This window comes from Cnephaeus nilssonii (assembly GCF_951640355.1).
Source record: "Cnephaeus nilssonii genome assembly, chromosome: 2".
Taxonomy (NCBI): Eukaryota; Metazoa; Chordata; class Mammalia; order Chiroptera; family Vespertilionidae; genus Cnephaeus; species Cnephaeus nilssonii.
In genome coordinates, this window is record NC_137073.1 from 14,411,069 (window position 1) to 14,433,279 (window position 22,211).

The 22,211-nt window shown below is 39.1% G+C and overlaps 1 protein-coding gene across 1 annotated transcript in view; it reads right to left on the reverse strand.

Annotated features, from left to right (window-relative positions):
• Nucleotides 1–21,786, reverse strand: part of MEIOB (meiosis specific with OB-fold) — a gene marked incomplete at its 3' end in the record, with an annotated part of 32,332 nt that extends 10,546 nt beyond the window's left edge. Inside the window, exons 1-11 of the mRNA XM_079797187.1 lie at nucleotides 21,656–21,786; nucleotides 16,510–16,586; nucleotides 14,172–14,229; nucleotides 11,738–11,869; nucleotides 9,572–9,644; nucleotides 6,903–7,098; nucleotides 3,363–3,463; nucleotides 2,411–2,463; nucleotides 2,229–2,324; nucleotides 1,618–1,719; nucleotides 916–1,069 (exon numbers count right to left, since the gene is read on the reverse strand). Of these exons, the coding sequence (XP_079653313.1) occupies nucleotides 916–1,069; nucleotides 1,618–1,719; nucleotides 2,229–2,324; nucleotides 2,411–2,463; nucleotides 3,363–3,463; nucleotides 6,903–7,098; nucleotides 9,572–9,644; nucleotides 11,738–11,869; nucleotides 14,172–14,229; nucleotides 16,510–16,578 (1,034 nt within the window). The 5' untranslated portion in view covers nucleotides 16,579–16,586; nucleotides 21,656–21,786. The remainder of the gene's footprint in view (nucleotides 1–915; nucleotides 1,070–1,617; nucleotides 1,720–2,228; nucleotides 2,325–2,410; nucleotides 2,464–3,362; nucleotides 3,464–6,902; nucleotides 7,099–9,571; nucleotides 9,645–11,737; nucleotides 11,870–14,171; nucleotides 14,230–16,509; nucleotides 16,587–21,655) is intronic.
• Nucleotides 21,787–22,211: the final 425 nt, after the last annotated feature.

Below are 22,211 nucleotides of genomic sequence, written 5' to 3' on the forward strand. Positions count from 1 at the left end.
GTCAATAAAAACGTATTTAAAATGAGTGGATAGAATTAATATAAATATCCTGGCTATGATGTGATACATTGGGGAAAATTGGTCAAAGTGCACATGGACTCTTTCCATATTATTTCTTAAAACTCCATGTTAACCTGGAACTATCTCCATAAAAATTTCTATTACAAAAGCCCATAGGGAGATTTTCACAATAACATTTTAGACATTTCTTGCCAACTATCTTTTGGATAAGATTATTAATACTTCTGGGGTTTACTTTTCTATGCAATAGATATTTTGACCTATGAGTGGTTAGAAATCATTCATCATGCAGTTGAAAATAATTTTTTTAAAATGCGGTCACTTGCCCAGCCAGTGTGGCTCAGTGATTTGAGCATCAACCTATGAACCAGAAGGTCATTGTTCAATTCCCAGTCAGGACATATGTCCAGGATGGGGCTCAATCCCCAGTGTGGGGTGTGCAGGAGGCAACCAATCAATGCTTCTCTCTCATCATTGACGTTTCTATCTCTCTTTCCCTTCCTCTCTGAAATCAATAAAAATCTATTTGTTTAAATGCTGTCACTTGCTATAAAATGTGGCAACCAAAATAATTTTCTAATACATTATAAAACAACAATTTGTCATTCTAGTTAAAAGTTTCTGGCAGTATCATATCATTATAGTTTAGGACTACAGATATAATTGCCTTTTAATTTAAAATTTTCTTTAAAAGACAATTAAAATCTTTAAATCTAAATAATTTGCCATGGAAATTTCAGTATAGTTTACTTACTTATACATTTCCCTCAAGTGTATAACCACGGTGATGCCCAAGTATAGCTTAAACTTTTATAGATCTTAAAAGTTTATTTACAATAATTGTTTTTTATTTCTTACAAGAATGAATTTGCTAAAAATAATTTGGCTGCTTACCATCTATTTCGAACTACTTTTGTAGTTTCACCATCAATGTTCAGTGTAGAAATGTAAGCATAAAGAATGCCATAAAAAGGATCATGTTTTCCTTCATTCTTCAAAGCTTTTACCTTTAATTGTTTAACTGTATAGACATCAACTATTGTATTTACTAAAAATAAAAAGAAGTTATTATAGTTCTCTCTATACATATTCTAAGAATTATATCCAAATAGAAAAGCTACAAAGTTCGAATGAGAACATGTAGAAGCTTTAGTTAAGTAATAAAACAATTATTACACTTGCTATATTAAAACTTATTAATATAAATGGGGGGGAAGCAAAAAAAACAATAAAAATGGGAAAGAATGAGAAATTAATGCTCATTAAAATAAAGAATTTATGATTATCAGAGGATGCCATTAGAAGAGTGAAAAGGCAAGCTACACAGTGGGAGATGCTAGCAAAAGACAAAAGAATATCTAAAGAATTCTTAAAAATCAATGACAAAAAAACACACCCATAGTCAACTCATTTTTTTAGCTTTCATCAGATTGGCAAAAGATTATAGAAAGCTCCAAGAGTTTAAAACTACTTTAAAAAGTGGAAATATAGCAGTTACAGAATCAGAATATAGGATCTTTCACTATGTAAAACAAAACTTTATAGGCCCCAATTTTGGCACTTTAAAAATTCAAATAATATTTAAAGGTCACTTACAATTTATGGATTCTTCCAAATAACTGTCAATTGCATCATCCTGAGGATTTGTTTCTTTATTTCCTCTTATAAAATTCAATAAGATGTTAGCTTCTGGTGTCTCTTAAATTGAAAATGCATAATAATTTAAAAATCAAACTGATTACTTTTAAATAATTGTGAATGATCCAAAATTATTTTTAACTTTTGCCCATTTTAATAACAAAAGGGAATAAAATTTAAAAATGTAAAGGGGAGTACATAATTAAGGGAAATATACAAACATACCTTTGTTAAAACAATCCCATTCTGGAAGTGTGTGGGAGGCAACCAATCAATGTTTCTCTTTCTCTGTCTCTCCCCCTCCCTTCTACTCTCTCTAAAAATCAATGGAAAAATATCCTTAGGTGAGGATGAACAACAACAACAAAAAGTCATATAAAGGCAGGAGCAGGGGCAAGTTGTAGAGGGGGTCATGGAGGGAAAGATAATTTTTTAAAGTCATATAAAACAATATTTCATTTTTAATTCAAATGAAATCTAAGCTTTGTTTTCATTCTTAAATACACAAATATTGGACTATGTGATACAGTCATTTCCAAAGGGATAAAAAATTTCAGATAACTTTTTACCTGGATTAGTTGTAATAATGGTTTTTGAGATTACAGTTGCTGTCATGCAGTTTCGAAATTTGTCAAAATTTATTCTTACATCTGAGGCAAATATTACTGTTTGGGGAAAAAGCCATTTTTAAATTATTACATGGGGGAATAAAAAATGACAAATATTGAATACAATCATTGCAGTATGATACCTGTTTCTCGTGGAACCCAGCTCTGTGCAAGTAGAATGGATTCATTATCCCAACTGCACATTAAAAAAAAGAAGAAGTGATGAAAATTGACTACATTAGAAAAAAACTGGCAGTAAACATTATTTACCAAAAAAATATCTTAGGGCTGGGGTGACCCATTCCCCATGGGGTTAAAGATTTTGGTTTCTCCTGTATTTTGCAGCTATACTGTCTATTTCACAGAGCATTTAACATCTACATGATCAATCATCCCACCAATGCCATTAATCTTTAACAACTTCTGCTCCATCAATTCTTTCTTTTCCCATCACTCAGGTCACTCCTGGCTACTTGGAATGGAGTGACTACAAGTCTAAAGACTTTAAAGACACTCTTTCAGACTATTAAGCGAGGGCCCCAGTAGATAATCTGCTCAGGGCACTTGATGGATTGAAGGCTCATTTCAAATTCAGCGCCTTTTGGTACCCAGGCATCTGGAGTCTAAACAATGTCATGTAATACCCTACAGTACTTCAAAATGTAGTCCTGCCCATGTGCCCACACCAGGCACCCCACAGAAACAAGCCTATGACAACACTTGTTTTTCTATCATCTTTCCATGGTCTGGCTCCAGGGTACTACCCAAGGAATTATGAAAAATCTGGCATGTTAATTATCAATGGGTCCTAATAAATCATCATTTTTAATAAAAGACAGTGCAATAATACACTAGTCACAGTGAGTCCATCTAAATAATCCCATGTCATCTAAAGATCTCATTTTAAGGTAAATCTTATAGCACAGAACTGTAATAAGTCAAAATACAAGAGTGAGGTTTATTTTTAAAATATCATTTCTCTCCTATCATTATTCCTCTCCTGATATTAAATCCATCATATTTTTGATAAAATAAAAATGTTCTGTCTTGATAATACTAGGGATTTCACGTTTTGGAACAGATATGGGAGATTACCATATCATTGCAAAAGAAGACTCCATCTCATCATAGAGTTTAACTTCACACCTCTGGCCTTTTCTTCGGTCTGAAGTTGTAAAGTATTTTGGCTCTCCAACCTTAGAAATTGAAGGAAATAATTATTCTTCATCTATAATAGTACAGGTACCTAAATATTTGTTGATGGAAATACTCAGATGTTTACCCTTTAAACAGCAAGTAAGAAACATCAAAATACAAGAACCACTGATATATATTTAAATAGAGGCCTAGTGCATGAAATTTGTGCACTGGAGGAGGGGTGTCCCTCAGCCCAGCCTGCGCCCTCTCGCAGGCTAGGACCCCTCGGCTGACATTCCTCTCGCAGTCCGGGATCCATTGCTCCTTCCACCTACCTGCTCGCTGTTCCTTACAGCTCAGTTCACTGCTCCTTAGCGCTGCCATGGAGGCGGGAGTGGCTCCTACCACCGCCACTGCGCTTGCCAGCTGTGAACCTGGCTTCTGGCTGAGCAGCACTCCCCCTGTGGGAGCACGCTGACCACCAGGGGGCAGCTCCTGCATTGAGCGTCTGCCCCCTGGTGGTCCGTGCACATCATAGCAACCAGTCATTCTGGTCGTTCCGCCATAATGATCGCTTAGGCTTTTATTATATACTAGAGGCCCGTTGCAGGAAGATTCCTGCAAGAACAGGGCTTCCTGCAGGCTTCCCTCCCACCACCGCTGCCCTGTGCTTTCCCTTCCCTTCTGCCGCTGCTGCCCCCCAATCCACGCTTTCCCTCCCGCCACCGCCGCCCAGCACTTTTCCTCCCACCACCGCCCCGTGCTTTCCCTCCCACCACTGCTGCTGCCCCGTGCTTTCCCTCCCGCTGTCACCATTGCCCCGCTTTCTGCTTTCCCTCCTTCTTCCTTCTATGCTTCACTCTTCAGTCTTGAGTCTTCACTCTGTATCTGTGTATGCAAATTAACCACCATCTTTGTTGGGTTAATTTGCATAATCACTCTGGTGGGCATAGCGGAGTGATGGTCAATTTGCATGTTTCTCTTTTATTAGCATAGATAGAATTATATAGATGATTTAAAAGCATCTATCTCTCGCCCTGACTGGTTTGGCTCAGTGGATAGAAACTCGGCTTGTGGACTGAAGGGTCCCAGGTTTGATTCCGGTCAAGGGCATGTACCTTAGTTGTGGGCACATCCCCAGAGGGGGTGTGCAGGAGGCAGCTGGTCAATGTCTCTCTCTCATTGATGTTTCTAACTCTCTATCCCTCTCCCTTCCTCTCTGTAAAAAATCAATAAAATATATATATTTTTTAAATAGCATCTATCTCTAAGCTAGGTGTATTTAACTGATGTTGTTGCACAGTTTGAAGAGAAGTTCAAATATATGTATTTTAAGTTAAGATTTTGGGGTCTTTTCAACATAACAGAACAAATGTTCCATGACAAGCCCATGGGTGGCATCTATGTAGGCTCATTGAGGATAGAAAGTATATTTTCAACATCTGTGTATCCCCCTGGCTTAGTACAGGGCCTGGCACAGAATTCATGTGACTAAATGAACTCAGTCTCTCTGAGTCTCAGTGTCCTCATCTTTCTAGTGCAGGTGTGAATATCAATACTTCCTTTGTGCCTTTATAAGGACAACGTGGTGAGGACCAAATGAGGGATATATGGGAAAGTGCTTTGACACAGTCTGATTCAAAACACTATGTCAAAGCACTTTCTCATACATTCCTCATTTCCATCTTGAAAATGAAGGTGAACTCAGGGACCCTTCTGTCAGAGGCCCAGGGATTCTCACATGGAACAGCAGACACCTCTGACAGTCACATAGCAATGTTCCAAGAACAGACTAACAACTGGCTGCACCCTATGCCACTGTCACCACTTCATCTATTAGCAGGGCTGAGCTCCACAGGAAGGAGCTGAAGAAAGACCCACAGCTACCAGCAGAAGAGCAGTATCCAGAAAGAAAGTTGGAGGAAAGGACAGCCAGAGTATGAAAGAGGCCTGCCATATCACAACAGGCCTCTTGTACAAAAAAAAGAGTTTTAAAGTAAAGAGACCTAAGCAGAGGTAAGAAGGAAGAGAGAATGGGTTAATTAAAATGTGAAGAAAATAAATGTAGGAGGGATGGAAGCAAAATGAGAGAAGTAAGGCAGTGAAAAAAAGAAATAATGTAATTCTATAGAAGAAGGTACCAGACTCATAGGGTGGAGGTAGGTGAAGATACATGGAAAAAGCTGTTGTAGGTTTTGGCTTATGTTTATACTGAATGTTAGAAAATTCTTACTAAGTTGTAATATAATGACATTATATAGGGTTGTAGGGAAACTGAGAGATCATATCCTGCTTTTAAGTAAGATTGGATCTAAATTGCAAAGAAAGTGATTTCTCCTACTTTTCACCATTGTCATGTAAGGTGTTTATTCCTCCATCCTGGATTATATTGAGTGCTCACTGTGTGGCTGGCACTGTGCTAGGCTGGAACTACAGTGATGAACAAAAACATATGCCTCTGCCATCAAGGGCCTGTCATCAGGTATAGTTGACACTCATATTGGTTAGTCATTTAATATGGAAAAGCAATTAGCAATTACTAACAACATTAACTACAAGTACCTAAATCCATTTCCTTTTTGTCTTTTGACTACCATCATTCCATTGAGATAAACTGATCTTGCCCCTTTAATTTTCTTTGTGTACTTTATTTTTTTAAATATATCTTTATTGATTTCAGAGAGGAAGGAAGAGGGAGAGAGAGATAGAAACATCAATGATGAGGAGAATCATTGATCAGCTGCCTCCTGCAAGCCCCCAACTGGGGATTGAGCCCACAACCTGGGTATGTGCCCTTGACCGGAATTGAACCTGGGACCTTTCAGTTCGCAAGCCAACACTCTATCCACTGAGCCAAACTGGCTAGGGCATTGTGAAACTTTAATTTTAAGGTCCACCTCTTAGTCCCTGCCAAGTGACTCTAGTCTGTCCAACAGAGTTCAAAACTTGGGCAATAATTAAGAGGGAGATTCTGATGTAACAAATGGTGAAACACTCCTACAACCCCATGGAGTGTTGTCTTTCCCTGCTTTTCACAACATGATGCTGTGCAGTAGGTCACCAGGCCCCAACTACAGTTCAGTTGGCTATTCTCACTCCCTCTCCCATCTCAGGACAGCTCTGAAAACAGGCCCAGAATTGATTCCTTGATTTATACAACTTATACCCCTTTAACTAACTTCATTAAAATCTTCAAGTCAATGAATTTACCCTTTCCATTTGCATCTTTAACCAAAGTATAAAAGGCTCTCATATAGTTAGTGGGTCATTTATGAGTGTGTGCTGCATTTAACATTCAAATACGATTTTATGTTGCTATTCATTCACATATAAAATGCTACTTAACTTTTACTGAGAAGTGATATCATTTTCTTAATTCAACTGAATTCGGATCAAGATACAGAGGAATATTTACTCCAGCTGGTTACTACTTTCCAAACACAAATTAAGTGATAGAACTTCCCTGCCAAATTGAACTTTGTTGAGATTTAAACTTACCGACTTCACAGCTGCAAGCACATTAATAATTCTCCCATCAAGACTGTGTCCATTTGCAACAATATCACCCAATGAATAATAATCCCGAGATTCTTTAACAGGTAAGTGTATCAAAGAAAGTAACTTGGTGTCCACTTCATAACTGGAACAAACTTTCACTGTTGAGTGATCTTCACTGAGCAATAGTTTACAGTCACTAAATTGTAAACACACACAAAAAGTTACTATTAAATGATTTTTTTAAATAGAAAAATCCTTCCAGGTTCACAGTTAAATTATTTTTTTATTGTAATTTAGACTAGATTAAGAAAATTTATACATTTTACTCATAAGAAACATTAAAAATGTAGTAAAATATTTTTGTCTGAAATATATTTTCATTAAGAAAATGTTTTGAGGACCAATTTGTGCCTGAGTGCTAAGCGTACCAGTTGTCTGACCTTACCCAAAACTCTAGCTTCAGTTTCCTTCTCTGTGAAACAAAGGTATAAAAGCACTCTATACCATGTTTGTTATCTGTATCTCTATAACACTGACCACCCTGCCTACAGACTTTAAATCAAAGACTGTGCTTCACTTACTCCTGTGGTTCTCTGTATCAAGTAGATGCACAATATTAACAACTGAACTTGAATTGAGGCACTCCCCTTCCAGCCAATCAACTCCTAAGTCCCCTTCCCCCACTAATGCTTTAGGTATTTACCTCATTACTTCTCACTCAAACTTTGGCCCTGTCTCCCCCTACAGTATTCTCCTAAGGTAACCAAAGTAATCTTCCTAACCCACAAATATCAGTGTATTATTTCCCATCTCAAAGACCTTTTGGGTAGCCATCATCAAAGAATAAAGTTGTTACAATGGGCAAAGCTGTCTGTGAAATGTTTCTGCTTCTCTATCAAGCTTTTCCTCCTGCCTCTCTCCTGCCCTTGCCCTATAACAGCCATATCAGACTATTAGCTATGAAACTGACATTTTTAGACAAAAAATAGTCAAACATTACCATTTTCATATGATTCAACCTACTATTACTGTTCTGGTAAATATCAGGAGGTTTCATGTTTGTTCCCTCTTCCAAGAATGCTCTTCCCTCCATTCATTCATTCATTCCATAAATATTTACTATGAGCTTATTCTGTGCCAGACCATAGTCTAGGCATGAGGGTGAAGAAGATAGATAAGGCCCTGGCCGGTTTGGCTCAGTGGCTAGAGCATCGGCCTGGGGACTGAAGGGTCCCAGGTTCGATTCCGGTCAAGGGCATGTGCCTTGGTTGCGGGCACATCCCCAGTGGGAGGTGTGCAGGAGGCAGCTGATTGATGTTTCTCTTTCATTGATGTTTCTGACTCTCTGTCCCTCTCTCTTCCTCTCTGTGAAAAATCAATAAAATATATTTTTTTAAAAAAAGAAGATAGATAAGAGCTTTGATCTCATGGAGTTCACATGTGTGAGGAGACATGGCAATTAATCAAATAATCTCAGATAGTGATTGGGGTTTTGATGATAACAAAAAGTAAAGGGAGAAGTCCTAGTAATGTACTGGAAGGGCTACTACAGAGTAGATGGAAAAAGGTCTAAGGAGGTGACATTCAAGCAGACACTTCAAAGAGGAGAAGGAGCAAATGAGTCAGGCTGAGACTGGGCTTCACCTGAACCTGCCTCTTTGCTCAGCTTTCCACACCAGCCCCAACCCCCCTTTCCTTACAAGGCTGCTCCTGAGAGCTCACCTTCAATAAATCATTTGCACAAAAATCCTCCTCTAGGCTCTGCTTCAAGAGAACTTGAACTAAGATATTAAGGCATATGAGTAGAGTTATACTTTGATATGAAAATATACATATGTGACTTTCAAGATTTATCTTCTCATTGTTAGCTTTAATGTGACTAGAGTCAAAATTTTTTAAATCTAAGAATGAGAATCAAAGTATTAAAAACAAAGTCATTTTTTTCATGTGACCCTATATCAAAGTAAATTATTTCATAATAAAAAATAAACATTGTGGCCCTGGCCAGTTTGGCTCTGTGGTTGGAGCATCTGACCTCGGACCGAAGGGTCTTGGGTTCAATTATTGGTTGGTCAACACACCTCAGTTGCAGGTTGGACCCCTGGCCCTGTGTCTCTCTCATGTCGATGTTTCTTTCTGTCTGCCTCTTCCTCTCTCTCTCTCCCCACTCCTTCCCTTCTACTCTCTCTAAAGAAAATCAATGAAAAATATATTCTTGGGTGAGGATTAATAATAATAATAATAATAATAATAATAATAATAAACATTATGTGTCCTGACCAGTGTGGCTCAGTTGGTTGAAGCGTTATCCCCGTGCACCACCAAGTCACAGGTTTCATTCCTGGTCAGAGCACATGCCCAGGTTTCGGGTTTGATCCAACCCCCTCCCCCTACCCCTATTGGGGCAAGTACAAAGGCAACTGATTGATGTTTCTCTCTCACGTCAATCTCTCTCTCTCTCTCCCTCGCTCTCTAAAATCAATATAAAAAATATATCCTCAGGTGAGGATTAAAAATAAGAATAATAAAATAAACATTGTGAGGGAGAATTAAAGTCCTAATTTTCAAATTGAGCTTACCTTTAGTAAGTTGCTCATTTGACACACAAAAACTCATTAATAATAATCATTCTAGCACAAAGCTTATTGATATCTGTGCTAAATACTTACCTAGGAGTTTCAGGGCTGAATTTTTCTTCTCTTTCTAAATCCTTTCTTTGGATCAAGGGATTTTCAATTATCACTAAAACAGAGGGAAAAAAAGTATGATGCTATTATAAAAAAGTAACAGGCTAAATAAAAAACAAGTGTACATAATAGATATTATAATGTTATTTCTAATTATTGAATTAGTGTTAAATATCCTTCCCAATCATTTTCTTGTGTCACTGGGAGAAACAGAATCCTGGAGTATGACCATCAACTGACCCCAGATGATATTTCTTATGCTTTGTGTTTAAATCCCAACATATGACCCACATTAACATTACTTTATCGATTAATTACACTGAGCATTCTATTACAAGATGCCCTTCTATATTTGATTTGATTACAGCATGCTCTTCTATAAACACTTAATTGATCTTCATCCAATGCACAGTTGCTCTTGGAAAATAATAGTAGGGCAGAAAGAGCAATGCAAAATCTGATTTGAGTTAAACAACTTAATAAGCATATGAGCTAACATTTTAGGGTTTCCATTTCCTCATGGTCTATATTAGACCTTTTTGTGTTCTATTTTGCTAATTACTAACACAATCATTCCTTTTCACAAATGAAAAAATTGAAGCTCACAAAGGTTAAATAACTTTCTTGAGATTTTATATTTAGAAAGTAGTAGAGCTAGAATTAGAATTGTTCTGATTAAAAAATCTGTAATCTTTGCACTCTACCACACTAAAATCTTATTTAAATTTATAATCATTATTGACTTTATACTTTTAAAATCCCTTATCTCATTCAACCTCACAACCACCATCAACATATAATATAATCATAAAAGGTTGGAACTAGGATCTATGTGCTTTCAAAGTCCTTGTTCTTTTTGTTATACTACCCTGTACTGCCAGAGGGATATTGGGGTGGGGAGAGAATATAAAAGATTTGGTATTTTAGACTAAAAGTAAAGTTTCTTAAAACCCATTAAACATTTGCCCTGGCTAGTGTGGCTAGTGGTTAGAGTGTCAGCCCTCACACCAAAGGGTTGAAGGTTAAATTCCAGGTCAAGATCAGGTACCTGGGTTGCAGGTTCAATCCCACCATCATGCCCCCCATCCATAGGGCACATGTGGGAGGCAACCAATTGATCTCTCTCTCCCCCTCACTCCCTCCCTTCCACTCTCTCTAAAAATCAATGGAAAAAATATCCTTGGATGAGGATTAACAACAACAAAAATCCATTAAAAATTAAAATATCATCTTTTATCAAAATCTATTTAGCAGCCCTATTATGTTAAATTATTTTAGCAACAATAGGGATTGATGTAAACTGAAATATGAAATAAACCAGATATAAAGCTACCTAGTAAAATATGTGACTATTACGTTTGTATGTTTCAAGTAATAATGCTGAATGCCTTGTATTATGTTCTTCAATCTTGACTTTTTGTCTGATAAGGTTCTTGAGAATTATGAATTGTCTTACAATAGTCCTCCCTTATTCATGGTTTCACTTTCCACTGTTTCAGTTACCTACAGTCAACTGCAATCTGAAAATATTAAATGAAAATTTCCAGAAATAAACAATTCATAAGCTTTAAAATGTGTGTGGTTCTGCATAGCATGACGAAATCTCGAGCCACTAGAGGTCAGCCATCCCACTTCATCCCCCCTGAGATGTGAATGTTCCCTTCGTATCCAGGCTGCAGACGCTCCCTACCAATTAGTCACTTAGTGGCTGTCTCTTTTATCAGATCAGATCAGTTATCAGATATTTTAAGAGAAAGACCACATTCACATAAATTTTATTACAGTATATTGTTGTAATTGTTCTATTTTATTATTAGTTATTGTTGTTAATCTCTTATGTACCTAATTTATAAGTTAAATTTTATCACAGGTCTATGTGTACAGGAAAAAATACTATATATATATATATACACACACACACATATATACATACATACACACACACACACACACACACACATACATATAGTATGTGATTTGGTACTACCTGCATTTTCAGGTATCCATTCACTGGGGGTCTTGGAACTTAGCCCCTGTATATAAGGGCAACTACTGTATTGTATTTTGACTCCCTCAGAGTAGTTACCACAAACATAACAAAGGAATAATACTATAATAAATACAATTTAAGAATCAATGCCAACTTACCACACTCACCAATCCTAAAGCTGTCAGAAAGTGATCTGATATAATCTTCATTGCCCCAGGATGTTGCATTTATAAAATGCGTTGGTGAATCACGAATGGTGAAACTGAAAGTGTACCTTTCTGACCCAATATCTAAGAGAAAACCGATGCTTTTATTTTTCAAATGAAATGTTTCATTATACTTTTGAAAAATATAATTCTGATGATAATAATAATACTCAAAGACATGGTATAAAATATTATTTCATATATAAATTCTGTAATAAGTTATACTTGCTTTTATGAATTTCAAAGCTGCCAAAGTAGATAATCATCTCACTATTAACCCCTCTGTTCCCTTTTCCCAATTACCTGTATATTTGGAGGGAAATGACACATAGGTTTGAATCATCCAGATATTAGCTTAGATCCTCCATTTCTCTCTTACTATTACTGTTTTAACCTAAGTCAAATTCAAATCTAAATTATTTGAAAACAAATGTGTGCTACTAAATGATACCACTAGAGGTCAGCAAGTACATCTCTTCAAAAAAATTCTTTATTGCTTTTGCTAATTAAAAAAAACAACACAACCTAACATACATATACAAATTATAGATATCTATGAAACTGTAATTAGTGTTACCTTTGGGGTGGGGACTGGGCTAGGAAGAGTTGGGGATTAAATGAAGAATTTTACTTTTCAACTCTATGACCTTCTGTACTGCTTGATTTTTAATGAAAATATATTATATTTTATATGTTATATGTATAATGTTTTTTAAAGTCAATAAGCACATTTTCTTCAAAAAAGGAATACTGTACATATAATCATATAAAGTAGTCAAACACTACAGAAGTGGTCCCCTACCCTCACAGTCTGATAAGTGAAAATGGTATTTTATTGTTGTAATTTCAGTTACTATTTAAATATTGACTTTTAAAAATTCATGTATTTTTCCATCACCGTTTATCCCCCTATATAATTCATGTATTTTAAATTATCCCTTGTAAAGCTTAGAAAACAGGTATTTAAACTTTTTCAAGTTACTCAAATGGTAATTCTGATCTAATTAAGTAAAGTGAAGACACAAACAAGTATGGGTGGGAGATAACATCTTTGTTTTCTACCTCAAAAATAATAACAGAATATTACATGATATACAATAAAAATAAAGGTGCCTATCACTCTATCATGAGTCAAATAACACAATCACTAAGATGATTTAAGCAAAATTAATGTCTTCTTCCAGAATTATTGGCTGGCTTACTAGAGCTCTAATTCCCTCAAGCTGTATAGAAATACACTGTAACCTTTAATAAACACCATTGACACTTTTAAAGCTAATAGTAATGAGTTGCTAGATATGACATTCTATATTGTAACTTTGCATGTTAACTTCAAAAGTTAGAAGGCGAGTTGTTTTTAAAAATCCAATTTTAGTCTCGGATTATGCTTCCATAGACCTAACACTCTTACACAGTTCAAGCAACTCAATAAGGACCACTAAAGCTAAAGTTAACTAAATGAAAGATGAATATTTTTCACTGAATTATCTGGTTGTTGGAGTAAATATGTAGCTACTGCTGCCATACCTCTCTCCTTCAACATTACTCTATCATGACATATCCCTACTCCAAAACCTTCTTTCTTATCACTTTCTGTCTTATTTGAGATTTACCTGTGTACTTGTATCTCTTAGGCTGAAAGTGATAGTTACTATGGGTCATACGCCCTTACATTTAATTCTCACACTGGCTCTATTTATCTCGATTTCACAGCTGTAATAGGACACATTTCAGATCACTCAGTGACTAAGTGAGCTCAGTCAATCTAGCTATAAGTCTAGACTCTCAGACACTATGATATCTGAAGAGGATATGAGACTACAATTGCCCTCTTGTTACCTTTATGCAGCACTTAACACAGTAGAGGTACTCAATAAATACACATGATACACATTAATAAGTTGATCAACTTAACTAGCTACTTGGGCATTGTATCTCTAAGCTTTCAAATATGTGTTTGAGAAATATCAAATAAAATCATTAAAAATGGTTTTAGCTTGGCCAGCATGGTTCAGTGGTTGAGCATTGACCTATGAATCAGGTCACGGTTCGATTCCCAGTCAGGGCTCATGCCGGGTGCAGGTTTGATCCCTAGTGTGGGGCGTGCAGGAGGCAGCTGATCAATGATTCTCTCTCATCATTGATGTTTCTCTCTCTCTCTCTCTCCCTCTCCCTTCCTTTCAGGAATCAATAAAAATATTTTAAGTGATTTTAATGTCCTCACACACATAGCCTTAAATTGAGTACTTTACCATACAATAGAGAACATGGCCATTGCTTTTAAGGAGTTAAACAGGCATGAGAAATATAATCACTAAATACATTTTGTTGTAGTCATAAGCCACAATTGATGAAAAATGAAGCAAACTATTAAACAGAACTCAGCTTTTTCTGTCTGGAAAGCCTTTGACATCTGTTTTCCCAATAACTATACCGATTATTTTCTGAAAAACAAAAAGGTTACAGAAAACAAATATTAAACACAGATGTAGACGGTAAATTTAATTTCATGGACTTGTTATATTTTACTGGCTCTAACAAACATTTTTTACTAGGAACCACTTAAATGTATTTATTCCAGACAAACTTCTAAAATAAGTTCGTAAGTGTTCAATTCTACAAGGAATAGTACAAAGCAATAACATAGTTAACTACTATTACAAATATAATCATTTAATACTTAGCATGTTTCTACTTTATTTTCAATCACTAGGTAGAGTACAGTAACTGCCCTATGCTATCAATCCTTACTGAATTCATTCAAAGCACATGTATAATGCAATTTAATTTGCCATGGACTTCAAAGCTTTCTTTTATTTAGGGTTTTCTAACAATCCACATAAAATTGCTTAGCTTCTTAATCCAAACATGCTGAACAGTAATATAAATTAGATTGCAACAGAACTTGTAGTATATTGCTGCTAATAAATCTAAGCTCTAAAGTCCTAGATCTTAAACCTTAAAGATATTAACATCTCTTTAACCTTTTTAATGTTCTCTTTGGTGACTACCAAAGAAAAATTAAATATTAAAAAGTGTTTTGAGCCCTAGCCAGTTTGGCTCAGTGGATAGAGCATTGACCTGCAGACTAAAGGGTCCCAGGTTCGATTCCGGTCAAGGGCACATGCCCGGGTTGTGGGGCTCGATCCCCAGTAGGGGGCGTGCAGGAGGCAGCCAATCAATGATTCTCTCTCATCATTGATGTTTCTATTTCTCTCTCCCTCTCCCTTCCTCTCTGAAATCAATAAAAATATACATATATTTAAAAGTGCTTTGAGAAATAAAAACAATTAGCTTTTTCTGAAAGGATAAACCTAAATTTATATTATTAATCTAGCAACTGATTTTAACCTTATAATAATCTGTTACATTTAAAATACATTCAAATTTTAATGTGGCTCAGTGGTTGAGTGTCCACCTATGAACTAGGAGGTCATGGTTTGATTCCCAGTCAGGGCATATGCAGGAGTTTCAGGCTCGATCCCCAGTGTGGAACATACAAAAGGCAGCCAATCAATGATTCTCTCTTATCATTGATGTTTCTCTCTTTCCCTTTCCCTTCCTCTCCGAAATCAATAAAAATAAATAAATAAAATACATTCAAGCTTTTAAGGTTGCCATATCCTAGCTGAGCAATTAGTCTTATTACATTTATACACACTGCTATTATTTCTTAAATTCCATAAGCTTTCAGATCTCACTGAATTTTGTTGGAAAAACACAACTAATGGAAATATTGAGTAAAACTTCCTAACTGATGAGGCAATTAGCAAATAGTTTACCATTCAAAAAAAACCTATAACAGCAATAATTATTTTTAACATCAATAAACTTTGAATTGCAAACTATAAAGTTACATATAAATTTATCCTATTTTAAGAAATCAGATTTGCAAATGCCAAATGGAAATAGTAGACTGCTCAGGAGCAAGAAAGGTAAGGGACTATGATAATTGCTTTACAATAAATTCACCTTATAAAATGATTCTACCTAGCTTTCCTCTAAATAAATAAGAGTCTTGTTATATTTGAAATTATTGAATTCCCCCATAAACCTTCCCCCAAAAAATGAATTTTCACATAATCATTTCAGAAATACACCTGTTGTATATCTTTATGTCATAAAAGCAGCATAATGGCAAGTATTTAAGTCTATAACTTGGATAATTTGATTAGAGAATAGATGCTGCTGAACAAAAAAAATGTTTTAATATATTTTATTGATTTTTTTTACAGAGGGGAAGGGAGAGGGATAGAGAGTTAGAAACATCAATGAGAGAGAAACATCGATCATCTGCCTCCTGCACACCCCCTACTGGGGGATGTGCCTGCAACCAAGGTACATGCCCTTGACCAGAATCTAACCTGGGACCCTTCAGTCCGCAGGCCGACTGAGCCAAACCAGTTAGAGCTGAACAAAAATGTTTTAATTGTACAATGCTAAACTTGAGTAGTTATTAAATAATTAAAATAAACTTCAGATCATTTTGAACAATCACTAGTAATATATACAATCTCTTACTCTGTAGACAAAAGAGATATTAATTTTCATTTAGATGGCATAAATACAAAAGCATTTAGGGGTACTTAATGTAAAACAGTTATACAAATGCAATGAATACCTATGTACTTGTCAAATATACAAGCATGTGTCAAAAGAATCAATATATTACCACAGAAAATTTCCTTATAGAACAACCAAACCACTATGTCATTGTAGCCTACCAAATTAGCCATATTTGGATGCAGATCTGAGAGTGTAGTGAAGTTCTTCAATGCAAAGAAGTTTGCCATTCTTTTATCTGCATTTTAGAAAACATAATTTAGGTGCATAAATTAAATAAATGAAATAAACTATAAACAATTCCAAGATTAAAAAAGTGCTCAAATATAGTTTACTCATTCTTAGAGAAAAGGTTTTATTACAACAGTGAAATGTAAGTTAATACAGATTCAACCTGTAAAAAACATGTTCCAAAATGTCCTTTTATAGTTTTGAATGTATAGGTTAGGCTTCAGTTTTTAAATTTACACTCCAAAAATGTATAATATACAATTTTTAAGCACCCTGAAATGTAGAGTTTCAGATAAGAGATGATTCAATGGGACATTTATGGATTTAAATATTAGCATAAAGCCCACTTTTAAAAATATAGCAAAACTCTATTGTAAATACCTCAAATCATGCATTTGATTACACTGTGTGTGTGCGGGCATGGGCAGTGACTTTAATCTCACCTCTAGATGGTAAGCTCCATGAGGGCAGATGTGGCGTCTAACATTTTATGTGTATAATTCAATGCTATGTTGCACATAAAAGGCACTCAATAAATATCAAATAAATGAAATGATGGCTTGTCCCTTGGTGTTATCACTAAAATAGGTTTTACTGTAGTAAAATTGTCAACTACACCAAATTAGCAGATTTACTCAACTTCACTTCATAATACATGGCCTCTTTAACTGTGGATGTTCTCACCCACAGGTTTCACTTTAACTGTGAATGTTCTCACCCACAGGTTATGCCCATAACACGAGTTTCAGGGAGCCTGTGATATTAGTCAAATATGATTTTGAATTCCAGTGCCACTAGTTTGTAGTCAAGTGTTTTGCCACTACTGAGCATTAATTTCCTCATCCATAAAAATGTGGATTATATCTGCCCCACAGGGTTAGTCTGAGAATTAGAAATAATGGACATAAGGTGCCTAGAAGTTCACAGACTCTCAACAGGTAAGAACACTGCTTTTCATTCTTATCCAATGTAACAATTTCTGTATTCAAGACATTTTGGTGCCAGCAAAAACAACCGGGATATTAAGCAGTGTTAAGTTTCCTACTCATTCTTTGGTGTGGTCTGATCTGGCTCACTATGCAATTTCAGTCTCTGAAATACTTGCCAAACCTTGACAGATTCATTCATTCACCCATCTACTCAATAAACATTACTGAGAGTCTGTGAAGTGCAAGACACTTGAAGTTGGAGAGATTGAACTATTCAATACCTGGATTATGTAAAAAAACACTACCCACATACATACTAAATGAGTTCTCCAAATTTTTACCCCTTAGGGTCTCTTAGTGGTTTGATCATTGACTTATCATATGAACTCTTTGAAGTTCCTCTAATTTCTACTATTATTCAAAATATATGGTGATACTACTTTAGTGTCTGTCCCCCCCCCCAAAAAAAAAAAAAAAGAAAAGACAACTTGCTTCTTTACCTGGACATTTTGATAAACATAAAGTTAACATGAAATAAAGAGCTTGCTATGGTAATCCCGAGATTACACCATTCATCAGCAACACTGTCCCTTCTGCTTCCCAGACATTTTAAATGTCTCCTTTTCTCTATCTCCAATGCCATCTCCTCAGTCCAAGACTCAGTCATTCCTCACCTAGAGTACTGCAATCACCTGGTTTATGCCTATTTTATTCACTCAACACGTGTGGGTTGAGTGTCTGGTATTACCAGGCCCTGAATCAGGACAGAGCAGGACTGGGGCTGGTCTCCTACCCGGGAGCCTCAGAGAGGAGCAATGAAAACAGAGAGCCAGATGTGGGACCAGATGTGTACAGTCTCAAGGCCACTGATTCAGATCCTTGGCAAGGGTGGAGGGAAAGAGAAGGTGGCATTAGAAATAGTCCAGTTAAGGTAACATTGTGGCAGTGTCACAGGTAATAGTTTTGGAATGCCTGTTATGAGGCTGGCCCTACACTAGACACTAGATACACCATGATGATCTCTGACATTGCCACCCCCCAGATCTCCCTGAGCTCTAAGCCCTCCTTCCACTTAAACCTCCTGTCTAGCCCAGAGCCCAATCTGACCTGGCCCGTTCCTCCCAGGACCTTCCTGGTCCCTTATTTTAGGTTTCATGAAGGTGTGGCAGGGCCAGAGCCCTTGTGCTTCTCCTTGCTGGAGCTTCCTCCATAGGAGAAAGCTGCATTGCTTAGTCCTAATGCCCACTGGGGTTCTGGCACAGGATAAGGGAACTCTGGACCCACAGAAGGAAGTAACACTGTTTGCTACTGGCTCTGAGAAGTCTCTGGCCCACAGATGAGCTGAGGCTGTCATTCAGACACTTAAGACAAAGCCCACCAACTTTCCTGTTTGAGACCATGGTCTCAAATTCTGAGCAGGCCAGAGTTAAGTCAGTTTGAGGCCTGGGCCCCGGGAGGAGGAGTTGTGAGCAGAGAGGTGGAGAGGGCACTTGTCATAAACTTTGCTGACTTTTTCCAGGGCCAGGAAGGGGTGTATATGTTTATGCTTTCCATTCCAGTCAATGCAACAATTATCCATGAAGAACTGTGTCAGGTACTGTGCTGGTGCCCCAGAGCTACCTGACTCTGCCATCAAAAAATTCCATCACCATCTACTCTGTCATAATCGACACTTCCTTTCCTGACTGCCCAGATACAAGACAATCCTCACCAAGTCCTGCTAATTCTTCCTAATTATCTCTTCAATCTGATTGCCTCATCCCATCTCCCTGTCCTACCGCTCTCTGCTTCTACTTTTGCCTCCTCCATCTCTTCTCCACATGACAGAGAATTCTTTAAAAACTTAGATCCTCTCTCCCTTGCTTAAAACTCTTCCCAATTGCACACTGAATTAAATCCAAACTCCTTGCTATAGCTTTGTAATACCCAGCTGATCTGCCCTCTGCCCATCTCTTCATTTCTTTTCTCTCCAGTCACCCTGGCTGCTCTCCTTTCCTCAAATAGGACTTGGGGCCTTGGCATATGCAGTTCCCTCTCCCTTGAGCACCCTCCCCATACCCAGCCTCGGGTCTTCCCAAGGCAGGCTCCTCAGCATTCTTTGGGTCTCAAAGAGAAGCCTTTCCCACTATCTACCTAAAGTAGCTCCCAGCCTCCATTTCTCCTCTTAGTATTCCTAATCCATAATTGTTGCTTGTGTACTGTCTTTTCTCCTCATTAGAAGGTTGGCTCCATGGTGACAGAGCTGAGTCTTATGTGATCTCCTGTTATGTCCTGCAGTGCCTAGTGTATTGCATCATGCATAGTTGTTGACTAAATTAATTAGCCCTAAGTTAATCTGATTTGTAATTTGAGAATAATATTGCTATAATTTGCTTTTTATTTTATTTTTAAAAATATATTTTATTGATTTTTTACAGAGAGGAAGGGAGAGGGATAGAGAGTTAGAAACATCGATGAGAGAGAAACATGGATCAGCTGCCTCCCGCACACCCCCCACTGGGGATGTGCTGGCAACCAAGGTACATGCCCTTGACCGGAATCGAACCTGGGACCCTTCAGTCCGCAGGCCGACGCTCTATCCACTGAGCAAACCGGTCAGGGCTATAATTTGCTTTTTAGATAGAATTTTATTTAGCAGCTAATTTTACACTCATATCACGTATTTAAATAATGGGAACAAGTGGAGCTTCAAAGAAGCTCAGTGATGTTCCTATAACTTCCTACTTTGTTCTCTAGACTTGGAGGGAGTTAGGCTACTGCACAGAAGTCCTCTTTATATGGTCATTTCTACATAGAAATCTCCCCCTTTCACCACAAACCACAGATTTTGTGACAAATCTTGGGTAAAATTGGAAATTTTCTCTCCTAGAGGGGAACAATTTCAACTACCTCTATAAGCCCAATTCAGAAAGGTCATTTTTACTCCTGCTGCTTCCATGGGGACTCCGCGAGCTCTGCATTATACCTTTCTAGCTACTTCCAGACCCTCTGGGGCGGGAGGCGGGGGCGTCCATGAGAAAACCGGCCGCTGGCCATCTCCCTGGGGAACTCAGCAGCGCGGAGACAGGCGAACGCTTGTCAGTTACCTTTCCGGGCAGTTTCAAATCTTACAACTAAACACTGCTTTACAAGAAAAAGAAAACTGTATGACTTGCATTCAAACACCATATCCTAAAGCAGTGATGGGCATCCTTTTGAGCTTGGTGTGTCAAACTTCGCCAAAAAACTGAGCATAACTCGGGTAGTGTGTCACTTTGAGGAAAAAACATTATTTCGCAAATGTTTCATCCTCAGGAGCAGCAAATGTTTCATCATCAGAAATGTCTACGCGTGTCAGTGCTGACACGCGTGTCCTAGGTTCGCCATCACTGACCTAAAGTCTATCATTCCACGCCCTCCTCACACGACCGCACCTCATAGCTCAGTCCCCGCACCTCTGGGGACCTCAACGGCAGTCCCTTTAAAACCCCCGTGACGTGCGACACTCCCTGGGCGTCCAGTCCGTGTTTGAAAATGTATTCTGGTGATTCCAACTCTGTGACATCCCGGAAAAGGCACAACTGTGGAGCCGGCACACGATGGGGGTGACCAGGGGTCGAGGGAGGGCGGGCGGGGATGGGAGCCGGATTTCCAGGGCCGTGGAACTGCTCGGTGGGTCCTCTCACCGGGGACACGTGTCCTGTCGCTCCCGTCAGACCCGAGAATGCCCAACCCGGAGGATGAACCCTAACGTGAGCGACCACGGCCTCTGGAGTCCGTGTGGAACGCGCGCCTGTTCTGCACCGAGGACACGGGCGCGTCTGTGGGCGCACAGCCGGCCATTCTACGCGCACCGACGCGTTCCACCCGGTTCCACAGGACACGCGCGTTCGAGGTGACACTCCCCTCGGGCTCCGCCTGTGGGAGACTCCGTAAGTCTGCTTCACAGACGCCGTGTCCCACACCCCGCAATCGCCGGCTGTCGGCAGTGCGGGGCCACGGGTGAGCCGAGGGTCGGCCTCGCCTTCGCGACCACCCTGCCCAGCCCGCGGCAGCCGGAAGAAGGCCGCCCCCTCCACGGACGCCGCGGCCCCGGAGCCCAGCCCTCAGGACCGGCCGACAGCCCGCCGCCCGCCGCCGCCGCCGCCGCCAGGGGGCCAAGCTTCACCTCAGCAGTCCGCGCCCGCCGCTCCCGGCAGCGCTCCAGTGCCGGGCCGCTCCTCGCTCCCTGACCGCCGCCCGCCACTCACAGCCCCGCCCCGCCGCCTCGCTCGCCAGCCAGCGCTCGCTGCTTCTCCACAGCACGCTCCGCCCGCGCTCTCTTGGCACCACCTCCGCTGAGGTAGAACCGCCGGGCGACCGTTAGCGCTGGCCCCGCCCCGCTCACACGTCTCCGACCCCGCCCACGCCCAGGCTCCGCCCAGGCTCCGCCCACGCCCAGGCTCCGCGCCGGCCCCGCCCCGCTCACGCGTCTCCGGCCCCGCCCACGCCCAGACTCCGCGCCGGCCCCGCCCAGCGGTCTGGCCCCGCCCCGTTCCCTCACTTCCCCGAGGGCCGCGAGGTCCAGTGGTGAGAGGGGAGACGGGGAGACTAGGGCGCGAGTGGTTCCCGTTTTTTCCTTCCAGAGGATGTCCTTCAGACTAGAGAGCAGTACGGGCCCTGAGAACCAGTGGCACAGTAAGGTGCTAGGGGTCCTTTCTGAAGAAACATGCCAGACGTGCAGA